Below are 21931 nucleotides of genomic sequence, written 5' to 3'. Positions count from 1 at the left end.
CCTAGTCACGGAGCGGATGGAAATACTCTGAACTAAAGCATTCACCAACAGCTTCCATTTGATACCCATATTGTACATAAACATCCGAAGGTTACCCTGGTCCACGTTTTGACCTATATCTCGAGACCCTATCTACCAATAGGTATCCAAACTATACGGAAACCATCTTCAATACCCCTTACCAATGTGTGTAAGTTTGGTTTAATTCGGTGCAAAGACACGGCGGGTCCACGTTTTGGCATATATTTCCAGACCCTAGTCATCAATAGGTATGAAAATTACCCCGTATTAAAGCACTTATCAACAGCTTTCATTTGATACCCATATTGTACAAACACATTCTAGGGTCCACGTTTTGGTCTCTATCTCGAGATCCTAGTCACGGAGCGGATGGAAATACTCTGAACTAAAGCATTCACCAACAGCTTCCATTTGATACCCATATCGTACATACACATCCGAAGGTTACCCGGGTCAACGTTTTGACCTATATCTCGAGACCCTATCTACCAATAGGTATTCAAACTATACGGAAACCATCTTCAATACCTCCTTAACAATGTGTGGAAGTTTGGTTTAATTCGGTTCAAAGACACGGCGGGTCCACGTTTTGGCATATATTTCCAGACCCTAGTCATCAATAGGTATGAAAATTACCCCGTATTAAAGCACTTATCAACAGCTTTCATTTGATACCCATATTGTACATACACAACCAAAGGTTACCCGGGTCCACGTTTTGACCTATATCTCGAGACCCCAGTCACGGAGCGGTATGAAAAATACTCTGTACTAAAGCATTCACCAACAGCTTCAATTTGATATCCATATTGTACAAACACATTCTAGGGTCCACGTTTTGGTCTCTATCTCGAGACCCTAGTCACGGAGCGGCATCAAAAATACTCTGGACTAAAGCATTCACCAACAGCTTCCATTTGATACCCATATTGTACATACACATCCGAAGGTTACCCGGGTCCACGTTTTGACCTATATCTCGAGCCCTATTTCCAAAATAAAATATAATCCATGTTACTCGTGGATGATGTAGCTTTCGAATGGTGAAAGAATTTTTAAAATCGGTCAAGTAGTTTTGAGCCTATTCATTACAAACAAACAAAGTTTTCCTCTTTATAATATTAGTATAGACAACATATCTTATATGGTATATGGTAAATATTACCATACATTTTTTCCTTCATATATAATAAAAAAATTAATAATAATAACATTAAAACAACAGGTATTATTAACAAATTTGGTTTTATTTTAAATTCTTCAAGTGAATCAAATTAATATTAATCAATAAGAAGGCATATGCAAATACAAATACGTGGATTTATATATGTACATTTGCGCATATACATACATACATATATACGCTCACTTAAGTAGGAGAGAGCAAGATATCGAACGTTGCCGTTCGTTTGCTTTGTTTGCTTTGTCGTTCGTTCCGCCCTTTCGCTTGCAGTTCATTCAATGCAATGAGCAAGGTAACGGCAATGAGCAAGGTAACACTAATATGAGCAAGGTAACGGCAATGAGCAAGGTAACACTAATATGAGCAAGGTAACACTAATGAGCAAGGTAACACTAATATGAGCAAGGTAGCACTAATGAGCAAGGTAACTACATATGAGCAAGGTAACGACACATTTTTTCGTGCGTGCAGCCTGTTAAATCGAATTATAAGACGTTATCACGTCAAAATATAGCAACTGTAATTACATGTAAAATATAACCGATCTCGGGTGTTCTTTTGCAATCCGGATACAAAAGAATATAGCAAATTTTTTGTGAAATTTCCAGCACATTTTTCAACTCAAATTTTTATAAAGATATTATGCTTTAGCGATATGTGTTGTGCCGGCCGCCGTAGCTGAGTAACTTGCGCGGGACTCTCATTCGGTTACCCCGGGTGCAAAATCCACTGTGGGCATGGAAACGAAAGAAGAAGGTTTTTCTATTTAATAGCGGCCGCCTTTCTTAAGGCCATTATTATTATTATTATTGATTGGCTGTTTGTGCACTGCGACCTAAATAGATGTATTGTGCAGCCTTCTCGAATAGTTTAAGGCTATTAATAAATTCTAAAGCTGCTGTAGGCTTAATTTCTACCAGGAGGTTTGGTTTTATAGCCCCATTTCCTAGGTAATTTATGGTAGTCTGTGGCGTGCCACTGCTGGGCAGTCGCTTAGAACGTGCTCTGCTATTTCTTGTGCCTCTTTACAGAGCCTACAAGAATGGTTTTCTATCACACCTATCTTTTTCATGTGATAATTATGTTTACAGTGTTCTGTTAGTAGTTCAGTGTAAAGTTTCATGTCCTTTCTGCTTAGGTTAAGGATTGCTTCTGACTTTATCCGTTCTGGATCTATGAGTATTTTCGATTGCCCGATGCCAGATTGGGCTCTTCAGTAATCGATTAGACCTCGTTGTTCATGCTCACGTAGAAAGGCACTTTTGAAGCTGGCCTTAAGGCCATAGTAAGCCTTCGAGTGTGTTTCTGCTACGAAAAATCGACTTATAAAAACCATATGCTACATTTCGAAGGCGGTGTGTACCTGTAGGCCCTTTCATTTATAAGGAAATATCAATAGTTGGAGAAGAAACTCTGCCAAACACCTAATGAAGGATGCACGCGACAATTACTATGATACATATATTTTATAGTATAATAGATAATATGTGAGTTCAGTCCATTCCCAAGGTCTTGTTTATATTTATCTATTAATACACATTCAAATATTCAGTCAGAAACATTTTCCTCCTCATTTACTAATTCCCACTCTTCAATAGTGCTTTGTTTGGTTTCCAATTCGTATTAATTTAGCACAAAATGCAAATTTAAATATATTCCACCCCTAAATCCCTATTTATATTGTAAATTTCAAATAAATTTTACAACTTCAAGTCAAACAAACCAATTAAGCCAACCGCCATGCCACCACCGCCACTACATCAACTCCAACATAAACTACATATTTTGAAGAAAATGCATAAATTTAAATTTGGTTGGAAGGAAGTATTGCTTGTTACACAGAGGAGCCAGCGATGCGTTACTTTCATGTAGGTATTCTTTACATTTCCCACAATACAAGTAGGCTGTGTGTGTGGGAAATTTTTCTTATCTGATTTGTTGAATTTCTTATAAGGAAAAAATAAGACAAATTCAGGCGTCTTGCAAATGACTTTTCGTCACAAGTAGAAAACGAATATCTGTAGTTATATGTGTACATATATAGCTGTACATAAGTGTACATAAGTAAATATGTGACATTAGTTCTACAGAAATGGGTGTGCATTAGGGGGATCCTTAGAAAATATCAAATGACCTTTTTTTCCGGTCTCATTCTCTCAATTAGTAATGGAACGGTAAAAGATATGACAAATACTAATAAATTTTGGTTCTGATTAAAGACGGTTAAGCGGTGTCGCATAAGGAGCAGAGTTCAGATTCCTTCCGAAAGATTCCAAAAATTAAAACCTTTTTTAAAATAAATAAAATTTAATAACATATAATATTAATATAAATTAATATTAAACAGATAATTTTGTAATATTCTGCCGCCTTAGTATTTAAATTAAGAAATTTACCAAGAATCATTTTTTTGACCTTAAGTAATTTAATAATCATTTTATATTCATTTATTTTAAGTGATAATTAATTGTGATTTTCTGAGTCCCATTACATGAATCTAAAATGTACCCGCTCTGCCATAGGCCTTAGTAGGCTCTAGTCGAGACAAAAATGTATCTGGTGTTTTCCAGCTGCTTGAAAACTGTCGATATCGATAACTATGGTTTGACAGCTGAAATGGCAAATCATGCTGACATTTACGTCTAGTAAGGATTGACAAGGCATCATGAATCGTTTAAGGCCAGAACTAGGCTTTAAAAGTGTGGAAATTTACTTTGAAAAAAAAAAAAATTATCTGTTCGCGAAGTTCATAGAGCGCTGGCGGCACCATCGATCTTTATTTGTTTCAAAAGCTATGCTGACTAAATTTTTGTTTTCAAAAATTCATCAGCTAAACATAGACGACATTTGGTTCCAAAAAAATGACGGAACTTGCCATACAGCGCGCTTAGCAAGCGATTGATTGCAATCTTCAAGCCTCCGTTGGCGCCTTACAGCCAGATTTATTGGAAGAAGTAGTCTAAAAAAGGCAGTGATATAACTCAGACGGGCATATGCTGAATATTATCGAGTTAAAACAAATTAAAAAAATCAATTCCAACAATACTTCTGTTTTGTATTATCATTTTAAGTTTCCAAGCTCTTAAAAAAACACTCCGTATGTGTGTTATCTTCCACCACAGTAGGGGTTGAGGCTTGTGAACTTTGTTGCAAAAATTTTCTTCCAACATTTAAGTACCACCCTAATTCATACAAATGTATGAATTCAAATTTTTTTCTTTACCTTTTGAAGTCAGCGAGCATGAATATTTATCACGCAGCGGGCTTCCCACAATTACTTACGCCATCGCGGTACCTCGTCGGTATTTAATTTAGCAAAGTAACTAAGTACATTTTCTTTGATTTTTTTCTATTTAATTATACCGAATTCTCTAGTATTTTTTTTCTATATTTTTTCAGACTTGGTTCTTCACTGACACCGATGATCCATATTACCAGGAGAAGACAAGTAAGTGGAAAGTAATGTGAAACGCTTTAGATTATTTAGTATTTTTATAATTTAGTATACGAATATGAGAGAGGGAAGCAAGCTTCTACTTTTGCAAAGTGATTAAAATTTTAAAATCATAATCATATTTGTAATGCAGAAATTTAATATCAAGCTATCAAAGTGATGCATTAGAATCTAAGGCGATTGATTTTTATATGGATGCGCTGAAACACACTTGGCTACTCAGCCAGTCATCGTTTCTAGCGTCAATTTTCACAAGTCTGATGAGCCTGTGCTTTGGTATTAGTTTACAGAGAAGCGAATTTCGGGAGCCAAAGTCAATGTAGTTCGTAGCATGCAGTGCATGTTGTGCGACATAATTGTAAGCGCGTGCTCTTGAGTAATGAAAATAAAGCAAACGAAGTGTGGCAATTAAGTTGCAGGAATTCGCCAGTAAAATGCAAGCAAATTAGGTTACTTAGATTACGTTATGCTTTTGTGGTAGTCGGCTTAGAGAAGCCAAACTCGCTTAGACCGTGTAGGACCGTTGTGGTACCACTGTGTAACACTCGAACCTTACTGTCAGTTTTCATGAGGCCAATTAGACGTTCTTATGAAGCGTAGGATAGGTTTTATTCCAGCACTGGATAATTCCGTAAGAGAGTCAAAATGGTAGTTTCCCAACAACATTGCTCTACTCCTAGCTGGGTTAGGTTGGTATGGTTGCCCAAGGAATGAGCACACTTGGACGAAGAGAAACGGATCCGTCCTTTGTGATACATTTATGAAGAAGGTGCGGTGAAAGAGAAAGACCGATGGGATGGAGGGAGAGGGCGGGGAGAGGTGATGCTGGGATGGTTAGGAGGCATAGTGTGTGTGGATTACGAACGATGAGTGTGCTGCGTTTGCGTCAACCGCTTTGTGCTGCTAGTGAAATTCATCAGATTTTTAATGTCAACGCCAGCTATATCAGCAGGCGTAGCAAAGAAGTGAGAGCCAAGATGCCTGGATCTTAGCGCCGCCAGAGCATAGCTGCCGAGTTGATTCCACCTCATCCTCTATACATCCAGCGCAAAACGAACTCGAGGTAATTCCAAGTCTCACAGCATGCACTCCTCGCATTCCTCGCGCATAGTACTCCTAGCTAAGGCTGGACAATTACAAAGGAAGTGTTCATATGAGCTCTTCTGAGATCGTCGATTAAGCAAAGGTAGTCTGTCTGACAGTGTGGCAGCTAATTTCAAAACTCCTTTTAATTTATTTTGTTGCGAATTTTATTTTATTGTTTTAAGAAATTTGCATTATTTCAGTTTATTTTCGCCTGCATTAAAGACTGAATTCTTCTTGTGCGCATTAAAGTACTAAGAAAAAAGCTGTTTCTCTGTAGGATCTAAAAGTGGCGGTGATTGAAATACAATTTAAGCGAATGCAATAAATTTCAATCATAAATCAAAATAAAAGTAAAATGCTTTCAGAATTACGTTGGCATCCTTTTATGTGTGCCAACCACTCAACTCCACTCCATTCAGCTACCAAAATGCATTAAGAAAAAAACTTGTTGTATTATCGTATTTTGCATTTTATTGTCTGTTCATTGGTGTTTGCCAGTCAGTGCCTGTTTGCTTGGTCTCCCCTCTGCCATTTATTACTACTAAAAACGAATTCGATCGGTGTTTGTTAATGAAATTTATCAAAAAACCACTAAAGGCGCAGAGATTGCTTTTCGAAAACAATCTGCTCGAAAGTCTTTCGACACATTCAAAACACTTTTTTGAGCTCCGTGCCGTCGTAAGGTTGTATGTTAATGTGTGCGTGTTTAAATGCGTATGCATAAATACATATGTATGTAGGTATGCGTGTGAAGGAAAGATGGGTAAAAGGAAACTGAGTAAAATCCCAATTTAGTTTCACATCAATCTGGTCCGCCTACTTGACCGCCTAATTTTGGCCACTGTCTGTCGAGTATTCAACTCCTAAGTGCTACCACAAGTGCTGCCCCTGTTCGCAAGCACATACATACATATGTACGTGCTTTTATTGTTGTTGCTATTATTGTTGGCTTGGTATGCTTTCTATGCGTATGCACGGCAGCGTTACCTCCCTCCACACGCTCTTTTGTGTGGAAACAACCAAATACTTATTATTATTTTGTTGCTGGTGCATTTTTTTACACAAACAACATTATCGGCAAAACTGATTAAATTTTAAATGTAAAAATGATATTTTAACAGATTTTTTATTGCAAAAAATGAAGAAAAGGAAGTGCGTAGTAAGTCTTTGGCCACGAAGTTGCATGAAGAACGTGCACGCATGCGCCAGTGCGGAAGAGCAGAAGTCGTACCGATGTGAATGGATGGATGTGCGCAATAACAATGAATGTATGTGAACACAACAATACTTTTACTGGATTAGGTAGCACGAACTGCGGCGACATTTTGTGGTGATTGTTTTTTTATTTTTCTTTTTTTTGTTTTGTGACGTTGTTACGAAACTCTTACAAGACAATTAGTCCTTGTTTTTATGTTTTTTATGTTGCTGCGTTCTGCGACATTTACCGATAGTTTGATAAAAAATTTATTTAAATTTCTAGTGCAAATTAGATTCGCAACAACGGATTAGGATTTAAGCACTGATTGAAGACTTTATCGATGTTTGATATTTAAGCAAACAAAATTTGTTTCACAGAAACTTCCAAGCGCTGGGGAATCGGAATAGTATTTTTCAAGCAGAAGTTCTCGGGATAAGAGAAGCTTACAGGATAATTAAAAACCATCCGCAACATCTACATATAAGAAGTATGCATTTTCTCAGATAGTCAAGCAGCCATCTTAGCTGTAAAGTCACTTACAACCCATTCAAAAATCGTCAGACAATGCAAAAGGGAACTAAATACTTTAGCGCACGCAACAGACATCACTCCCACCTGGGTACCTGGCCTTAGAAACAAGAAGGAAATGAGAAAGCTGATGAACGGGTAAGGCATGACGCATCCGAAGCGGTAGAAGTGGGCTGTCTCCACGGCGTGGGCAAAAGGGAGATCTTCGCGTTATTCCAGCAGCAGGCTGTTGACAGTTGGATTAACACGGGTACCAGAAAAATAACTAAACAAACGTGTCCCAATTTTAACAAATCCAGAACTGCCAAGTTGTTAAGAAAGCCACGAGCAGACATATTCAGAATTACATCAACAATAACTGGCCACTGGCCTTTGGAAGACCATAGCAGTAAGATGGAGTGGCCGTATAACAATAGATGTAGAAGCTGCAACCAAGAAGAATCTAAAGTAATAGTTTTCCATTAAACATTTGTGTGAGTGCCCAAGCTTGGGTGCTCTACGATGTAGAGCTCAGGCAACACCTCCACCACCATCAACAACATGACTTATTCAGTAGTTCCTTAAATCTTCACACTTGTTAAACAGCATTTATAGAAAGGGTTTGAGTATGCAGTTTTAAAGCCCATTAAATTTTTGGCTTAATAGTGTATGTTTAAAGTACCTAAAAAATCGCGTTGATTTTTAACGATTTTTTTATTTGCAAATGGTATTTCACATATGGTTTCTTCACACAATGAACGCACAACAATTTTTTATATTAACAAAAAAATTTTTTTTTAATTTTTCTGTGTTTTCAGATTATTTCATAGTTTCTACAGTTGAAGTGAAAATAAAACTTAAGAAATATAAAGACTCTTTAATACTATTTAATTCCATACTCTTACTTCATATTTTTTTTTAATTTCTACCCGGAATCCAAATTAAATTCCGATACCAGCTGAAAAGGCTTTTGGCACGCAACCACGCAGTGTTTAATTCTAATTTTAAATCAACCAAATACTCAGTTTTCATAGTGTGTTTTTGTTCCCTATTGAATTCAATGCATTTCTGCAATACCTTCGCTCTCATTCCTATGCATAAATGTGTACATTAGGAAGGCCAAAAAAAAATTGTATTTTGCTTGATGCTGAATTTGTTCTAAGTATTATTGGGTTGGGGAATAAGTTCGTGGCGTTTTACCGAAGAATTGGATTTAAATAAAAAATAATAATTACATCAATAAGTTAATCAATTATATAGTCGCCATTGCTGCTTGCAACGGTTTTCCACCTCTCGACCAATTTGTTGATGCCGTTCCGTTAAAAATCGTCTGGTGTGGTGTCAAAGAAGCTGTTGAGCCAGTTTTTAAGGACAGTGAGCGGAGATTGTGGTAATCGGCCGGTGGAAGGTGTGGAGAATACGGCGAATGTCGAAAGACCTCCCATTCGTGCTTTTAGAGTGCGGCTTTGACGACTTGTCCAACCTACGGGGCCTGGTGTTGTCGTGAAGGAGTATGGTTGGATCATGTCGACTTTCTTCTGGAGGCACCTAGGCTCCCAATTTTTCGGCAAATCTCATCAAATGGAGGTGATTGAAAATCCTATTATGATGGCAGTTCATTTTTTCCGCCAATTCGCGACTGGTTTGGCCACTTGAGCTAATATCATTGATGAAAAGAACAACAAATTTATCGTAGTATTTCCATGATAAAACTGCACTTTTCCGTAAATTTGCTATAAAATGTTGACATCCATATTTAATCTACTCTTATATTTTCTCTTCACAAATATCCAAAAAATGAAGCCCTATGCTTTATTGAAAAGAAAATATTCAAAACCTTTTTCTTATGAACCCTGAAAATTAAATTTTTAAAACTGTTTTAATTTAACGGGGATTTTTTAGGCCGTCCTAAACTACATACATACATACCCGTATACCCGTAAGCACGCAAATGCTTGTGAACATTTTTTTTGCGTTTCTATACGTAAATTTCTTTGTATTCCATAGAATGTACAGCCAAAATATGCGTATTACGGGTCTGTAGGTTTGTATGCATATTTATCTGCCTATATGTTTGTTTGGCCGCCTATCTGTTAGTCTACAAGTAATTCATACCAACTAACAAGCAGACTAGTCAGCATTCAGACACCTACAAACAAGTACACTCCTCTTTTTTTTCTTCTTTTTTTATCTCTTTTCATCCTTTCATTTTGGGCCATTCAAGTGTCCGTCAAAAGCATCCTCCATGCTGCGTTTGTTCATTTGTCTGGCCGCGTCTTTAGTCATGGCTGGTTTGAGTGAACTATCAATCAGCTCTTGACAGTTTTAAGTAGAATTTTATGAAAATTGAGTCGAGCCGAATGTGCAAATTATTATTGAAAATTGCATTTTGCAGTTGAACCCCGGCATAGTTCAGAAATCGCCAATTTATTTCATTTTTTGCTGAGTACTTATCTCAGTGTAAAAAATAGTTTCCGGTTATTAGCAAAATTTTTGACCCTCCTTAGCGGCAGGGGGAAGGCTGTGCTGCTACGTATAGTTCGAATTGATGGGTAGCAAAACTCTTACAAAATAAGAGATTTTGGTCTGGTGATTATGCAATTAAAGAGTTTTGGTTTAGAGCTCACGGGTAATTTTGATTTACAGAAATATTCTCCAAAGTTTAGTATAAACCAGTGCACGGAACAAAACTATTTTTTAGTAATTCGTTGATGTGTTAATTCTCGAATCGTTGCAGATTTCATTTTAGAATTTTTGTATTTTATTAATAGGTCTATGAATAAGTTCGTGCGGTTTTTTTCGAAATTGGAATTTCGGATCATTCCCATGGCTTTTAAACGTTTGGAAATGGTTGATTGATCAACTCCCAAAGTTTTTGCAACCTCTTCTTGCGTTTGAGCCGGATCTTGATCGAGCAATTCCTCCAATTCGGTATCCATGAACTTTGGCGGCGCGGCCAAAATCACCACTTTTAAAGCGTGCAAACCACTTCTGGCACGTTCGCTCAGCTAGAGCATGCTCACCATAAACTTCCACCAAGATACGATGACTTTCGGCTGCTTTTTTCTTCATATTAAAGAATTCCCCGCAAAAACACATTATTTGGCACGAAATTCGACATTTTCAAGTGTGGTAAAAATATTGTTGTTTACGCTTCAAATAAAAAACTTATACTGACGTTTGTGCCTTACGACAGTAGCTCTCCAATGAATGTTATTTATTTTATCATTATTTTCCTTTTCCAACTTTTCAAAATTAGAAGACTCAGAAGAGTACCATTGGTAGAAGTTTTTGCCATCCTGAAAGTAGCCGAATGGATAATCGAGAGGAGATGGAGCGGGAAATAGATTGGAGTTTTCAGTGACAGTCAGGCTGCATTGAAGGCCCTGGAGAACGCGAAGTAAACCTCAAGGATTGTTCAAGAATGTAAGAAGAGGCTTAATTCTGTCGCAAGACAAAACAGGTTTGTACTTATATGGATTCCGGGATACTCCGGTGTTCAAGGGCCAGAGCCAATAATTGGAATCAGTTCCGCAGGAATCATGAATTGGATCAGCGATTATGTATGCAATCTACATAAAGAGCAATGGTCCGGTCTAGAACGCTGCAGAACTGCAAAGAGTTTTGTGACAAGTCCGAACAAAAAAATTGTCAAACTTTCTACTAAAACTTAGAAGGAAAGACGTTCGGTTGATATTCGGTATCATTACAGGACACAACCCATGGGGTCAGCATACGACCACCATTGGAATCATTGAGGACCCAGTGTGCCTGTCATGCTTGGAAAAGGCGGATAGCACTGAGTACTTTCTCTGTGAGTGTCCTGCCTTTGCTAGAGCACGACTACGAGTTTTGTGCTCCGATGTCATGAGGATGTGTAATATTCGTTCTCTAAAACTGGAGGATATTTACAGATTTGCCAAAGAATCTGGAAAATTCTCACAGGACTAACTATCTCTATCTCTGTCTCTATTCTTTCCTATCTCTTTCTCTAATACTTTTCTCCTTTCCTGCTTGACTATCTACCCCCTTTCCAGAGCTTCAAATACAATGGGCTATTTAGCCTGAGTGTTTTGGAGCCACCAAATCTCCGGTGCTCCTTGACTGGATCTTTTTTCAAATTTCGATTTCACCATTGGTAGAGTTTACAGAAGAACACGAAAAGGTTTCAATTTGCAAGAAAACACCTCTTGCGTCGAAACTGGTAAAATTATTATAACTGCTTTGAAAATGCTATGAACAGATTAAAAAAATTATATAGAATTAGATCTGACAGAAAACAATACAATAAACAAGTACAACATTTCATCGCAGATATACGAAAAAACCAATAACACCACCACTTTGGTTCGGGGTGTTGTAGTCATATTCAAATATCTTGACTGATCCTACCCCGTAGCTGAATGAGATGATGCCCAGTGCCCAGGCATTTCGAACCCGATTCGATCAGTCAAGTAGTCACTGGATATTTGAATGCTGTAGTAATTAATGTTATTTGAATGGCAGTCAGGTTCAAACCCACTCAGTGGCGGCAAGCTTAGTCCACCAAGAAATTAAGGAAGTTATAGAATTTTAGGACTAAGTTTTACACAAATCTTTCTTCACCGATAGGTTCACGAATGAAATAGGTTCTAGTGCCGGTTGATACTTAACAGTAATAAGTATCATTACGCTATGGGAGATATGCCAACTGTTCAAACGGAAATTTTTGCCATTCTGAAAGTAACCCTGGAGAAAGTAATGCAAAACTCAAAGATTGGTCAATAGTGTAAGAAGAAGCCTAATAATGTTTCAAGACGTAACGAGCTTTTATTTATGTATATGGGGATACTGCGATTCGGTCTTGAAGACTGTAGAACTGATATACGAAAAAACCAATAACACCACTAGGTGGCAAATCGATAATGGCGGTCGGATGCTCTTCGGGGGAAGGAGTAGGTCAAATATTTTGGATAAAAGGTAAAATACATATCGCACCCTAAATACAAAAGGGGCACAACTCAAAATGTACTTCTGCTCAAATATGAACGAGACGTTATCAATAAAACGGTCCGCGGATGACATATGGCAAAAATAAATTTTTTTTTTTTTGGTAGGACTGTTATAAGCTGGCAAATTGCAGCGTGATATGTCACATAGTTTGTTTTCTGTGCTACTGTAAACAAGTCGAGTGTGGAAAATTTTGAGTTGTGACCCTTTTGTATTTAGGGTGCGATATGTGCGGTGGACTATGTGACAATGTTGTAAACGGTTATTATTCACTATGCAAAAGAAGAAATTCCGCTAAGATAGGAGTTGCTGGAAAATCTCCCCTAGCATTTATCAAAATTAGCAAACGAGTTTAAAAAAGAAAAGGTGAATATTTTAGAATGACCGCCGCAGTTTCTTGACTTCACCCAATTAAGCATCTTTGGGTAGAACTGAAAAAGATAATCGGACCTTTCAAACCATCAAATAGTGAAAAAAATGGAACCAAATTCGAAAGTGTTGGTCGTGTCGAATTCTATTTTATAATACACTTATGTATATCCCACAGATGCTTAGTAGGATTGAGATTTGAGCAAGATTTTGTTTCTCCTGAGTAATTTCTGATTTGCGCCTAACGATTTGACGACCCATAAATACAAAATTTTCTTTCGTCTGAAAAAATTGTTTGTTCCAAAAACTCTGGAGGCTTATTTACCATATATATATATATACATATAATTGACGCGTACATCCTTTTTGGGTGTTTGGCCGAGCTCCTCCTCATATTTGTGGTGTGCGTCTTGATGATGTTCCACAAATGGAGGGACCTACAGTTTCAACCCGACTCCGGACGGCAGATATTTTTATGAGGAGCTTTTTCATGGCAGAAATACAAACCTGCCATTGCCTGCCGACGGGCGACCGCTATGAGAAAAATGGTTTTCTTAATTTTGGTGTTTCACATGGTATTTACCATATAGGTATAATTATTAGCAAATTCAATGCGCTTTCTTCTGTTCACGTGAAAATAAAAGTGAAATAAACGACTTTCTTCGAGCGACTCGACTATGATATCCAGCTTTATGTAAATCTTTTCTTTCACAAGTCCTTTTTTTAGATGTTTGCTGCACGTTTTTCAACAATATTTACTATATGGATTATGCTGCGCTCTTCTCGGACCGATAGTGGTCTCGAACGTCCACACCTGGGCTTAGATGTAAAATCTCGGTTTGCTTGTGATTGTTTCCTACGCGTTGAACAGAGGAAAACATTTTCCTAATATCTCTAAGAATATTTGGAAACTCTTTCCATCTTTCCCAAATTTTATTATTATGTGTCTTTCTGACACACTATTTTTCCCCCCTTTGGTTTCCATGTTTTCATATTATTACCACTTTCAAATAAAATGTCTACTCATGTCTACTCACAAAGTTTGAGAAGTGAGCAAAAACGAGATAAATATGAATGAATAAAAACAAGCTGCAGGCAGACTTTCTGGTTGCTATACTTACATGTGCTTCAATTAATTACCGTTATGTAAAAAAAGTGCGTGTAGTGTAATACACATAACAGAAGTGAAACGTTCAAGGCAGACAAAGAAAGACGGAAAGACTCGAGAGAGAATGAGAAAGAGAGAGAGAGAGAGAGAGAGAAAGAAAGAATATATATCTAAATTAATTCACAACATTTGCATAGAATACAAATAGACAAAATTTACAAAAAACGAAGAAGGTTCGACTGGTGTAGGTAAACGCCGGACACAAACCTTGACAACAACGCGCACTACTCCGACCGTTTATCACCCGCACAAACGCAGCGATTCCAGGACCGAAGCAACGGCACAAATTACTGCAAGGCAATACCAATAAATCCGACGCCGGAATGGATGGCACTTTATAGTGCGCAGAAACACTAGCCAGGAAAAGCCAAAAAAAATTGGGACCAAAAACGCCCCAGACAGTAGGCACCAAGAAAATATGTCGGCAAAAGGTAGGCACCCAAAACAAAAACCAAAAAAATTGGGACCAAAAAACGTCCCAAACAGTAGGCACCAAGGAAATATAACGCCAAAAATAGGCACCAAAATATATTTCCTATAAGTTTGCAGCAACAAACAAGCGCCAAAAAGTAGGCAGTGTTATTTCTCACGATAGCAGCGACAAGGAAAAACTCAGGAAAAATAGCCTAAAGTGTATCTAAGATATGTATCTAAAGGGTTTTTCAATAAGGGCGGGTAGATGTTGAAATGGAATAAAATGGCGTTTGCTGTGTGGCACGTAGCGCCGTCTTGTTGGAGCCACATGTAGTCTAGGTCCATATGGTTCAATATGGGCCATAAGAAATTGGAAGGGCCACCACGTCTACCGAAAAATGGGCGCAATGCGCGCAACGTTTGCGTTAATGAACACTCATTTTGATAATAAAGTTTTATCATTTGAACGTCCTGTTCAATCGTGTAACTTGCCATGATAATTTGGCATAAACAACTGAATAATAAACAAAAGATTTGACAGATGTCACCAAAACAAAATGGCTGCCACAGGCCGCCAAAATCGACCCGCGCCAATTGAAAAACCCTTTGTAAGGTATATCTCTATCTCTCCTTCTCCTCTGCGTTATATCTGTTTTCTCTCTCGCGGAACGAAAATCCCCAAAACGTTGCATGGCCTTCATTCTCGCTTGTCCATCGGCGCCTAAGTAGTTTCACTTCAAAAATGAAGTGAAAAACCTATTTTTTATTTTGCTTTTGTGACTTAAGGATTCAATGGAGAAATAAATAAATAAAATAGGTTTTGAACTATACATTTTTATTGTCTTTTTGATGAACTTAAAAATATTTGTAGGGTGAGCGCCGACTTTATTGGCTGGGTGTATATCTGTACTGGTATGTTTGTTCACTGCACTTGTTGATTCTGCCAATATATAAGTAGAAGCATTACATGAATACATATATATATGGGCTTGACTCATTTTTTTTTCTTAAAGAAACTATTTATCGTTTACTTCAATTTCTCTCAAAGAAGTGTATATAATAATATATTTACCCGTTACTGACTTCTTTAACTTCTTCAAGCTCTTTATTAACTCTTATACCCACGCACTTGTGCACGAGGGTATCATTTATTATAGTAATACTTTGAAGCAGCTTCTTGCATTTCTTGCACCTGTGCTCAGTTTTAATTTCTTAGTTTCTCCAAGTTAACCAATCAATGAACCATTAAGCAGCAGCATTGACTAGCAGCGATATTTATGGTGTTTATGTATTTTCGTACACATATAAATGCACAAATGATTTCGATAAAGATATAAAATTTTAACTAAGCGTTTTCCCCAAGAGAGGTTGTTAGAGGTAAATCTGCTTGCATTCATGTCGAGTACGAGTAAAAGGTGACGTGAGGGAAAAGTCGTAAACTTGTTGATCATCAGAATTTCCGATTATAAACTCGTACATTATTTCACTACCACTTTCTAAACTAATATTTATCCCATGAAATTCAAATCAAAATGTTGTTAAAGCATCTTAGCTGCTCTCAGATTGGCATCGATAGACGTCATTAGCTTATCGATTCGCTGTACTTCGAGTAGATATACTCGTACCTATGACTCAAGTGAATGCCATTCAAAAGGCGCGGCGCTGGTCCATTACGAACACAGTCATATAAGTTGACGCGTCAATTTTAAGCCACTCACACATCAATCAACTGGCCAGTTCGCTCACCAACGGCTGCTACACTACTCGTATTTCCACAGGTATTTTCATACCTGCTTGAATTTGAACGCCTTTAAGAGTGCGAGTTTAGCTGAATTTGAATTTTATGTCGCTTTAAATGACGGTTCACTATGTTGGGGGTTGTTAAATTCGATTTAGGATTTTTTAATTTACTTCTTTAATTGCAATGATTTACGAGGTGCGCGCGCATTTGAAGTCCGCTCTAACAGCAATCCAAAGCAATTCAGTTCAGACAGGCTTATATTACATGCGTGCATACATACACACATTTACCGTATACATACTTGTGTTGGACTGCTCTAGCATCGCGCATAAGCATTTATATACTTTCGTGATTGCATACGTGAATTTAACGACCACCGACATCCCTCGGTAATTTTTCGATTATTGCCTATAAAATCTTACAAAAAAAGGATAGGTGACCGCTGTCAATCACTAACGCACTCGCTCACTCACTCACTCACTCACTCACTCACTCACTCACTCACTCACTTATTCACGAAAAGTCGCCCGAATGTCGCTCAGGTGTGTATTAATCAATTCTGTCGTCTGTTTATCGCCAATGTGTTGCTGTTTGTTTTGTTTTTTGATTGGTATTATCATATAAAGGGTATTTCTAAAGTGACGCTTAGATGTCGGATGTAGTGAATAATTCCTAGACGGCACCTTTTTTAGGTATTTCATGTCTGACATTTGTCAAGTAGACAGATTAATAATTTTACACGATATAACAACGGGAAACTTATTATGAAAATGGTCGATTTATATGAACAACATATCGCAAAATTCGTGATTTTTTTTGTTGGAAATAATCGTCCGAATTAATCGACAATTCAAAGGTGTGTGTCAAATTTCAATAAACTGGTTCTCTCGACGATAGAAAAAAGACTTTTAGACTTCATGCAGGCAATTTTACACGTTAGAAGAATACGTAAAAATTATTAAAACTAATTATAAAAATGGAAACAATTTTAAGCACAAAATATTAAAAAATTCGAGACTTTTTTGCCAGAAATAACCGTCCGATATAATCGACAATTCAAAAGTGGTTGAAAAAATTTCAAGAAACTGGTTCTCTGGACGATAGAAAAAGGACTTGCAGACCAGACAGGGGTTTTTTGAAAAGTAAATGCCAATAATATGTTCTAATTAAATATAATTTACATTATAAAATTAAGAACTTAATAGAATATTTCCAGCCCACTCAATTACGAGCCATGTATCGTAATTCGGTAAACGATTTGGACGTTTCATTGTTAACTGTACGCCTCCACGTAGTTTTTGACCCTCCTCTGCTCTTTGTACCGGTTGGGTTCCATTCCAAGGCCGAATGTGCACTGTTATTTGCGTCCTTTCTAAGCTTATGTCCGACCTCCCGTGTTTCTTGCGCTTATGTTGTTATGGGACAAGTAAAGCCGATGTGAATGGGCCAACAACGATTCCAGAGCAGAAACACAACATTTGGATCGAGATTACAGAACTCAATGCGAGAATGTGTGAGCGAGTGCTTGAAAATTTGAATTCTCGTATGGCAGTTTATTGGTTGTATATCGCATACAAAGCTCAGTGATTTGGTAGAAAGCTCTAGAGAGAACGCAATATCAATTTACTTGGCAGAATACAAAGATCACCCTGTGTCGCAATGGTCGGTGCAATTAGATCTTGTCCTAAAGAAGTTTCCACTCACACACGTCATTCCGATAGATCTACATATTAAGAAGATGGCAACCATGAGTGCACGTAGGTTAAATGAAGCGGGTCGCAGGAGGGAAAAAACGTAAGGTGATGCCAGTCCATTATTGCGGAAAGCTCAGTATACCTACGACACCGTCCCGACAAGACGTCTGTATACAATACGAATTTTGCCACCCTCTGTCCAGCTCAGGAAGAATGGAATAAGGAATTCTCACTAAATAACTTCGACACTACAGTCTACACAGATAGCTCTAAAATAGATTGTGCCTCACAGAATTGAAAAATATGTACCTCTTCCTAATGCCTGCAGGATCTTCCATGCGGAAGTACTGGCGATTGGGGAGGCTTGTAGGTTACTAATCACAGATTTCTCTTTTAAGGCTAATTTAGCCATTCCTCCGGATAGCCAAGCTGCACTAGAATCGGCTGCAACAACCGCTAAACTGGTGGAACAAGAAAGGAATACGCGTGAAAACCATAAAGCTACCTTAATCTGGGTCCCGAGACATCGAAACATGGAAGGTAACGAAAAAGCAGTTGAACTGGCAAGAGAGAGTTTCAAAAATAGTGAAACCTGAAAGAATCTAAATTTTTTATTTCAAACATTCATTTTATTTCACATCTACGTATGTCTTTTGGATGACCCTTTACATGAATAGAGTAATGAAACACACATACACATATTTACATGCATGTATGCATGTGCATGTATGTAGGTTTGTTTGATTCATGCTTCAGCATTAGCGCACTTTCGGTTCAGTGGTCAACCAATAACGCTTCATTTCTCCTCTAACCTCTATGCTTTGCGGAATTTGTTACAAATGTCATCACATCAGTTTCCGATTTAGGTGATATATTATTTATTTTTCTGTTTTCTTTTCCAATACCTCGCTGTTGTCGGTTATGTGCCACATGTGGACTATAAATACTTCCCACATTTGTGTGAAACAATAAAAATACAAAATTGTAACAAGAATACGCAATCGGAAAGAGGTCAAGCATCCAATGATTAATTCAAGCCATCGACTCTTCTCATTTTGTATTTGGCTAAATTTTGACATTTTGTTGTTAACCCACCTGCAGACTCGTGGTTGACTATTGGTTAGGGTGGGGAGTGATGTACGTAAAGTGTGAGTAATTTTTAGTTTGAATATTTTTAAAGCAAATTTAGTTCAACTGAGTTTTTTAGCTAACATTAAACTCCAAGCTTAGTTAAGTTGGCATAAGCAGAATCGTCTATAAGCGTGTGGGTTTCGCAGCTGAGACATACCGAATGGTAGTCATGCACAAAGCCATTCAGCTACGGCGGCGGCGAGTAGTTGAGGAAATAATCAGTAATAGTAGTTAAGTAATTTCATTAACTGCTCAGCAGGAGCAAAGCTTGCTTTCTGAGTTATCTAGTGCATAGATGCAGTCAAGGATTAAAGTCTACATACAGCACATACAGCGCGTTTCATTACTATAGCACAGGAAGTGTTTTGTTAATTTATTTGTTCCCTATTTATAGTGCAATTACTGTAGGCTTGAATGTAACTTAACCAACTTAAGAGCAACCAGCGAAATGAAATATGCATAAATGATTACCCCAGCCGTAAGAAACTTAGAGAGCTGTTGATTGTGAATTATTAACGCCCACACCTCTTTTGAAATGATGTTTTTTGGGTGTTTCTAAGCTAAAACGAAAAAAAAATTTTTTGCTTTGAGTATTTTATTTTTTGATCCATTGTTAAAAACTAAAAATTTTTTCCGAAAAAAATAATCAAAAAATGTTTTTTTCGACTGTTCGTAGTTCACACGATAACGAGATCATTTCTAAGTCATTTATATTCTGTTTCATTAAAATGGGTTTAGTAGAGCCTGTGTGTCTGCGTCCTTTGCCCATGTGAAGGCGAATTACTGGAGGTACATCCGCTACCAACGACTCCGATACTTTTTTATTTCCTCAACATTGACTTTGAGACCAGTTGTTTTCAATTTCTACTGCATGGCTGAAGTTACTAACTTTAGGTCGAAAAGCTTGTCTACAAGCAAGCATACGAGTATGTCACCGGCGTAGCCTGAGAAGGGAATTATTTATCTGTCACTAAATGCCTCTCTGTTGATTTTCGGTGCTGAAAGCTGCACTCAGGACGTTTTCGATGCCGAGGCCAAACAGCGTTGGGGACAGAATGAAACCTTGTTGAAGACCACTCAGCACGTGAAGAGCATCACTAAAGACCGCAAAGGATCCGTCGCCTGCCTTTGTAACAAAGCAACTTTATAGATTTTTTATAAGTAACCCATTGTATCTTTCCTTTATAAGTAACAAATATAGGAATAAGTAAGTGTGCAAATATAAAAAAAAAATATCAAATGAATTTTCAGAGTTTTTCAATAATGCCCTGTACTATAGTTATTAAACACACTGTATGTGCTGTATGTAGACTTTAGTCCTTGACTGTATATGCAACATTCGTTGCTCATTGGTCAGTTATGCTGCTTACGGATTTCCGGCGTTTAATGCCATTACCCTATTACATAGCAAAGGCTCGTATTGGATTATGGCTGCTTGGCATTATTGAAATTTCAGCTTGCAAGACGTGACATTGATTAGGCAGCTTAAGTACCACTGCCTAGTTTTCCATAATTGACTTACAGCTTTTAGTGAAGGTGGCAGCAAACTTGAAAATGTTCAGAAATAATTTTGCTCATTCAAGTTAAGGTAAATCTGTGTTTAAAGAGCAGCAGCAGAGCATTATAAAAATGTTATATATGTATGTAATTACGTGTCTAAGGCCAGTTTGTGCGCGATTCTGTTAAATTTGAACATGAGTAATTTTATTGCTATAGTGGCATCGAAGTTATGCATTTTTAACAGACGCATAGTCATTGAAATTATAAATATTTAGAAAACTTTAAAATTCTGATTCGACTTCTTTATATGCTTTAGTTCGATTCAAATCCTCGTTCCACCGCACACAGAGTTAATCAGGTCTCTGATAGAAGTGTATATTTAAATGATGGCTAGAATTTAGTATAATGCCGATCGCTTTGGAAAAAACGGTAAAAAGGGGGTGATAGAGGGGTGTATCCCCATCTTAAAACTGAAAACAGAACCTGCCGGAGGCTTATAGTTTTTAAGTAATTTAATGTTAAAGTTCTATAATTTAGCGAAAAGTTGGTGTTGCCATACACCTGAAATGAAAACGAAGTTCGCACGCCGGGATGTTCAGTCGAAGGTTCATTGTAAAACTGCAGTATTTTTTGCTGTAATTTAAAGTTGAGAAATGAATTTGAAAATAAAAACATACAACTCATTTAAACTTAAAAACAATGATATTAAGCGTATCACAAAAAATAATAAAGTAATTAAAATTAAATTAAATTAATTAACACAGTATTTTTGCGTGGAAATCTTTATCGCGTAAGCGGCCTTCGGCCGCGCTTCATAAAAATAACCCTCATCAGTCCTACTCCGGCTACGCAATCCACAGTATTTTTGCGTAGAACTCCTTTTCGCGTGGGCGGCCTTCGGCCGCGCTTCAAAAAAATAACCCTCATCAGTCCAACTCCGGCTACGCAATCCACAGTATTTTTACGTAGAACTCCTTTTCGCGTGGGCGGCCTTCGGCCGCACTTCAAAAAAATAACCCTCATCAGTCCAACTCCGGCTACGCAATCCACAGTATTTTTGCGTAGAACTCCTTTTCGCGTGGGCGGCCTTCGGCCGCACTTCAAAAAAATAACCCTCATCAGTCCAACTCCGGCTACGCAATCCACAGTATTTTTGCGTAGAACTCCTTTTCGCGTGGGCGGCCTTCGGCCGCACTTCAAAAAAATAACCCTCATCAGTCCAACTCCGGCTACGCAATGCACAGTATTTTTGCGTAAAACTCCTTTCCGTGTTAAAACCATTGAACCCAAAATTAAAACGTCATATGCGTGTATGTAGTAAGCAGGCACAATAACCCCCATTCCCATCATTAACACTAAACTCAAGTACTTAATTTTTGTTTTCATTTGCAGGCATCCGGCAACACCATACTGTTGTAATATAATTCCAATCTTCTTCTTGTTCGCGCTTAAAATTGGAATGTGATTGCATAGGCA

At 37.6% G+C, this 21931-nt stretch overlaps 1 protein-coding gene across 1 annotated transcript in view; it reads left to right on the top strand.

Moving 5' to 3' along the window:
- LOC129241282 (fringe glycosyltransferase) overlaps positions 1-21931 on the top strand; it is a 218339-nt gene that overhangs the window by 124623 nt on the left and 71785 nt on the right. Inside the window, exon 3 of the mRNA XM_054877532.1 lies at positions 4604-4652. Within this exon, the coding sequence (XP_054733507.1) occupies positions 4604-4652 (49 nt within the window). The remainder of the gene's footprint in view (positions 1-4603; positions 4653-21931) is intronic.

The sequence above is a fragment of the Anastrepha obliqua genome, chromosome 3, assembly GCF_027943255.1.
Source record: "Anastrepha obliqua isolate idAnaObli1 chromosome 3, idAnaObli1_1.0, whole genome shotgun sequence".
Lineage (NCBI taxonomy): Eukaryota > Metazoa > Arthropoda > Insecta > Diptera > Tephritidae > Anastrepha > Anastrepha obliqua.
This window is presented reverse-complemented; position numbering and strand designations above follow the sequence as displayed.